The following is a 6,000-nucleotide window of genomic DNA, read 5'->3' on the forward strand; positions in this document are numbered from 1 at the left end:
TTTAACAGTTTGACGGCCGCTAATTGTTTACTCCAGGGTTCCACTGCGTGTAATACGACATTCCCGCTATTTGTTTAATGCGTTTAATTCGCTAAAATAATTAAAAAGAAACAGCGCATTTATCCGGGACCTGATGACGAGGCCGTCTCGTTATGATGACGAAATCAAGTCATCATCTGGGCTGCTATTGCTTCTGGGAAATTGAGCTCAATGTAAGTGGACGGGGGGTTTAGACTACAATGCCTCATGGAGGCGGATCCTGTACCGCATTGTAATGGCCGCTGGTGTGGATGATCATAACATGCAGAGGGACCATTCTAAGCTGGATTTTTGCGGATCAAAAGCCCAAATACTTCAGCGTATGCTCTAAAGGTAATAAAACAATCTCGGCAGCGTAGAATATTTGATTTACAGGTAATAGCGGGTAACGCGTATTTCGCAGTAGAACTGTTAACAATAATTTAACTCTTGAGAGTGTACAATGAAAAGAAATGGACCTGTATGGGTCGATTTGGTTTCATTTTATGCTCTCAAGAGTTAAAGATCTATAAGGGTCCATTAACATTTGTTTAACGACTCTCCATCATTTAGCTGGGGACCACCTGGAACCCTCCCAAGGACCACTGTTTGAGAACCACTGCTCTGACACACACACACACACACACAAACACGCGCACGAACACCTCTCTACTTCACTGACTCGGAGTCGTGCATAAATTCACGGTGGCACCACCCGGGGAGTATAATTCATCTGGTTGTCTAATCTCTGACAATGCAGGCCGGATCCCCGACAGCCTACGGAACTGTGTTAACAAAGAGTTCTTTGTCACCACGGCACCCTGGGGATTGATCGAGCAGCAACAGCAAATGCACCCTGAGCTCAACGGCGCCACCTATAGGTATGGAATGGGATTTATAATGTTCAGAGACTCCCCGTCAGGTCACTGAAGCAGCACAGGGGCTCGTCTGTCACTCTCCCCGCTGTTCACTAGCTGTCTACTCTCATTGAACTGTAAGGTATGGAGAAGAGGTGGAAAGGAAGCCAGTAATCTACATGTTCACATTTCTATCTGTATTTCTGTTTGTCACAGTTCTATCTTTTTGGGTGTATGTGGGCTCCCTCATCATGAAATGTGATCCCCTTGTTAGTTTAAGCTGTTCATCTCACAGTCTCTATTATTGTCTCAACCCGGACTGAATTGCTTCTCTCACACAGCCGAGTGAACCAAACCATGGTACAGGCCATAGCAACGGGGGGAATGCAAGACAAATTATATACCTAATTCTCAACCAGGTAAATGAATGCTACCACTGTGTTGGCCCACGGGCTGTAATAGTCAAAGGACACTGTTGGTGACAATAATGCTGAAAGCAATAGCCCTTTTCTCACACTGTACTTTACCTACTCACCCCCCTCATTGGACCCCCAAACCCCCCATCCTAAAACAGAAAGATGGAAATAACGCATGTGAAAGTATCACTTAAAAAAGGACAGTGTACAGTAGTTTGCATCTGCAGCTACAATGCTCTTATGGATAGAGACTTGCAATCTGAGTGTACGATAGCTCACATTTCTAGAGTGCAAAAGGAGGAACTATCTGCATGAACTGAAAATAGTACTCATGGTTATAAGTCTATAGACTTTAATCTGGCATCAAGGATGCTTGACTCATGCACCCACGCACATATTTCTTCCTTTTGTAGTTATTACCAGTTCACTCTTTCTCTCATACATTTCTAAACCTACTCTGCCTACATTTCAAGCAACCAATATGACGTAGTGCAAGATCAATTGTCAAAGCCACAATTCCCTGGCAATAGATGTAATCAATATATTCCTGTTTACACACACACACACACACACACACACACACACACACACACACACGCACACACGTGTACAGTCTATAGTATACACATACTGTATGTGTACTGTATATGTATGTATGTGTTGAACTATTTTTAAATGTTTTTCAAAATAGTAATAAATTGCAAATAAGTTTAGGTATACGGTGTAAGGGTGGCGCAAGATAGGGCCCAAAGTGACTTTGCCTTCTTGACTGTGTTTTTAAGATTGTTCTGCTGCTTTCAAATAGTTGTGGTTAATTGATAGAATGGGCAGGTAGCTGATGGAAAGGTAGGGCCTGGTGAGTCCCTAGTGAGAAGTTTTATTTCTCCCTTATTTAACCCATTAAAACTTCTGGGCTTCCCTAGAACCAAATATTTTGAGATGCATATCATTTTTACTAAATGTAAATAACAGCTTATATTCAATCTACAGAAAACTACACCACTCTTCCACCAAATGATTCACCAAATTTGGAGCGACGCCCCTCTGCACTGTTAATGGTTAGCGAAATACAAGGAAGTGGCTTCCTTCCTATACCAGATCTTCCAATGCATTTACCCAGGCTTTCATTTTTGAGCCGAATGTGAAAGAAAATATAAGCCAAAAGCGCACAGCCAATTATGAATCAGGCATGAGTAACTTGACACTTGGCATTAGTAAGTCAAAGCCCAAGGATGCATACTACTTGTATTGGCCTTAGTAACAAAGCTCAGGGATGCATAATAAACACAAACACAGGGAAGAGGCAACATTCACATATCCATTATTTCACCATAATCAATTATAGACCGAAAGAAATGTACTGTAGCTTGAAAAAGTTTTACGTCTCTTTCTCGCCCCCAAAAAAAGAAAAGAGATTTCCATCCAACCATATGCCAACATACATTGTGGCTGTGATATGGACCTTGCACGACAGTTGCCTGTAAAATATTTACACCTCACGCAGTTTTGATTTAAATTGCAAAACTCGATTCAAACATTATGCAAATAATCTGGCTAGCAATCTTTCTTTCTTTCTTTCTTTCTTTCTTTCTTTCTTTCTTTCTTTCTCATATCCTTGTCCTCTCCCAGACTCCATACTAGGTATTCTTTAACTACTTCAGCCTGATTTAGACTTCATCATATGATGGTGTCGTTTGACAAAACAATACATGCTCACAATACGTATGACAAAGTACAAATTAAGTATATAGGCCAAGGCCTTTTTTTGGATCATTTTCGCCGATAACGACATGCCCAAAATGGGGACACCGCAGGCTTAATGTGGTTAAGGAACCCATTATTGCATTTACAGTTGGGTGCCACCGATATTGTCCCTTATCATTTGACCCATTTAGGCCTGACCTCAAAATTAAAAAAAATCCTTCTAAATCCTCCAGTTTTCTGAAATAAATATTTTCACGATTTTTCAAAAATAGCAGACCTACAAGCTCGTAGCGCGCCACTCGGTGGCGCTCTATGAGCTTGTAGATCTGCTATTTTTCAATAGCTAAATTATAACATAATGTTTAAAACACCAAAAGGGGTTCCCGCCCAAAATGGGTTAACTGTCCTTTTGCACAGATCACGCAAACCTCAGCAAAAAGAAAAGGACAATATCGATGGCCTCCAACTGTAGTACCACAGTATCACTTTCCATTTTCAACCTTGCACCATTTCTGAATACCATTGCTTAGAGAATCAAGAGTTTATTTTAGAGTTTCAAGGGTTCAGATAAGTCTGAATTAATAATAATAATAATAATAGCTTGAATTTATATTGGTTTCTCAGGAGCAGTGCATGGTTTCTGTTTTATTCCCATTTGTCATTTTAGAATTAGAAAACCTTTTACATTTTAATTTGGTTTCCTTTATATCTGAAAAACTGAGTTTTCAGGTCCATATTCCCATGCAACATGGACATAATTAGGTGCATTTAGATTCAGGTTCATAATCTCTAATGGTTTTGTAGGTAAAGGTTTGACCAACTATTCTCATTAACATTAACATTAACATGAATTATCAGCTATATATATATATATATATATATATATATAGTGTATTGGTAAAGAGAGAGAGAGATTTATTTTCAACTTGCTGTTCCCATCATGCCCACTGACTGTGTCCATATTGCAGGTACCCCCCTGGTGTGGTGGGCGTAGCTCCCGGAGGGACCCCCGGGCCGATGGAAGGGATGGTGCCCGGGGGGGTGCCTATCACGCACGCTCTGCCCTCCGGTACCCACCCCTCACAGGCCCCCTCCCCCAACCAACCCTCCAAACACGGCGACCCCATGAGAGAGCGCATGACCGAGCCGTAGGACTGCTGGGAATGGCAAGGGGCTAACACTAGCCACGTTTTGTACCATGCCAACACACCCACCCACCCACCCAGCCACCTGCACCTATACTGCACCAGCAGCCTGTCCGCTGGCACAGCATTCCATTCGGTTTTTTGTATGAGACCACCTGACCCACGTGAGGACAGTGGATATTACACATGCGCTGCCACTCCAAGGCTGGGGCTGACATTCGAACTCATGCTCTGAAGTTCTGAACTCTTTTTTTCATCCCATTGTCTTGTTATCTTTTGTTTTTTTTATTTGGTTTAAGTGTTACCATTGGTTTGATTTTTTTTTTAAACATTTTGCCAGAAGGGTCTACTTTGGGACAAGTTGATGACACCCTCCCTGGCGTATCTACCAATGGGAGAGCTTGGAAGGACAATGACTTCACGTTACTGGCCAGCCTCCTTTCCCTAATGCTGCCCTCCCTTCACTTTGTACTTAAAAGCTTGTGTGTTTGTGTTATTTTCTCCATTATTATTATAAATTCTGTTTATCTTATATTATCTGTCCCTGTTTTAAATGAATACCCTGTCCCTTTGGTCTTTGGTGTGAGAAAATGAATGACGTTAGGGTTACACATATTTATCAGCTATGAAAAGTTAGCTGAGGTGGCGTCGGTATTTTCCTTTAGAAATCTGAGCCCAATTATTGCCCATTTCTCACCCCCTTTGGATGGTGGACCCTGAATGTAAAGAACTTATACGGCAATGTGTGGGAGAGCATTCTGGCCCATGTGACTCATGAGCTAAGTTGCCCATTTAAACCAAAACAATAAATGAAGGACTGCCATTAGTAGTTAGTTGGATGTTATATGTTCAGTGATGGTCACCTCAAGTTAATATTTGCTGTTGTGATTTATCAAACTCTTGAACTGACATTCAGTACTGATAGCATTTAATCATTTTCATTGAGTGTATCTGCAAAAATATCTGGATGAAAACAAGCGACATAGCAGCAGTAGGAAACCAGCCAGGCAGGTAGGAAATGGTTTGGGGAAAAACAAAGAGTAGATCTCTTACTGACTCAGGAAAAAAGAAAAGAAAAAAAAAGAAAAAGTTTCCAGTACCCCCACCCGCCCCATTCTGTCTGAATCAGAACAGACTCAAAACAACAAATGGCAAGACTGTATTATTGCTTTCCGTGTCTCTCAACCCTTTTCGTGGTATTTTTATATATCAAAATGTATGTTTTTTTTGGTGTTTCAAGATTTTACAGTCCTGTTAGATTTGTATTGCCTTGTGAAATGTTCTTATAATCATAGTCTCATGTGAGCTGCCCTCTCCTCCTTATGGTTTTGTCCTTTCGTTTCTATCCGCTCTAACGAGAGCCAGCTGGAGCGCTGGGTGACATCGCGACCTCCGCGAGCAGCAGCGACATCCGCCGCTGCAGAGCCGTGATGTTAGCGAGAGAAAGGCTGTTAGCAGATTGTTTGGTTTTTAGTGTATTTGTATTTGTTTCTTGTACACAGTGAACATATAGCATACGATGCAGTTCAAACATTAAATAAAACATACTGTTCTAATGATGGCCTGTGATATGTTTGTGCACATGCAGTTTTGTGTAACTGTCGAGTTAGCTGACACATGTTTTGGTTCTTTATAGTTGATATCTCACATATAGCTTCCCATGTTTATAGATGTGTGTAAAAAGTCAACTATGCATTTAGTTTTTTCCACCAATTTCTAATGATAATGATATGCCATTTTACTGTCATAGTATAGTTAATACAAATAGTAGTCATGAACATGAACTTGAATGGTAAATTAAATGTGGTTCTGATAATGATGTACCATGCATGCATGTTCAAATCATTATAGGGCAGGGGA

The 6,000-nt window shown here is 41.0% G+C and overlaps 1 protein-coding gene across 5 annotated transcripts in view; it reads left to right on the top strand.

The window, feature by feature from the left end:
* The window catches only part of ctbp2a (C-terminal binding protein 2a), a 111,229-nt gene extending 105,530 nt beyond the window's left edge, over nucleotides 1-5,699 (top strand). For 4 of the 5 annotated variants that reach the window (XM_079513009.1, XM_079513010.1, XM_079513007.1 and 1 more), the window contains 2 exons: nucleotides 779-899; nucleotides 3,964-5,699. In XM_079513009.1, coding sequence (XP_079369135.1) covers nucleotides 779-899; nucleotides 3,964-4,147 — 305 coding nt within the window. In that variant the 3' untranslated portion in view covers nucleotides 4,148-5,699. Of the gene's footprint in view, nucleotides 1-778; nucleotides 900-1,216; nucleotides 1,295-3,963 lie in introns of all 5 variants that reach the window. The other variant, XM_079513011.1, reaches the window with a different exon arrangement.
* The last annotated feature ends 301 nt before the right edge of the window (nucleotides 5,700-6,000 follow it).

The sequence above is a fragment of the Electrona antarctica genome (genome assembly GCF_951216825.1).
Source record: "Electrona antarctica genome assembly, chromosome: 10".
NCBI lineage: Eukaryota > Metazoa > Chordata > Actinopteri > Myctophiformes > Myctophidae > Electrona > Electrona antarctica.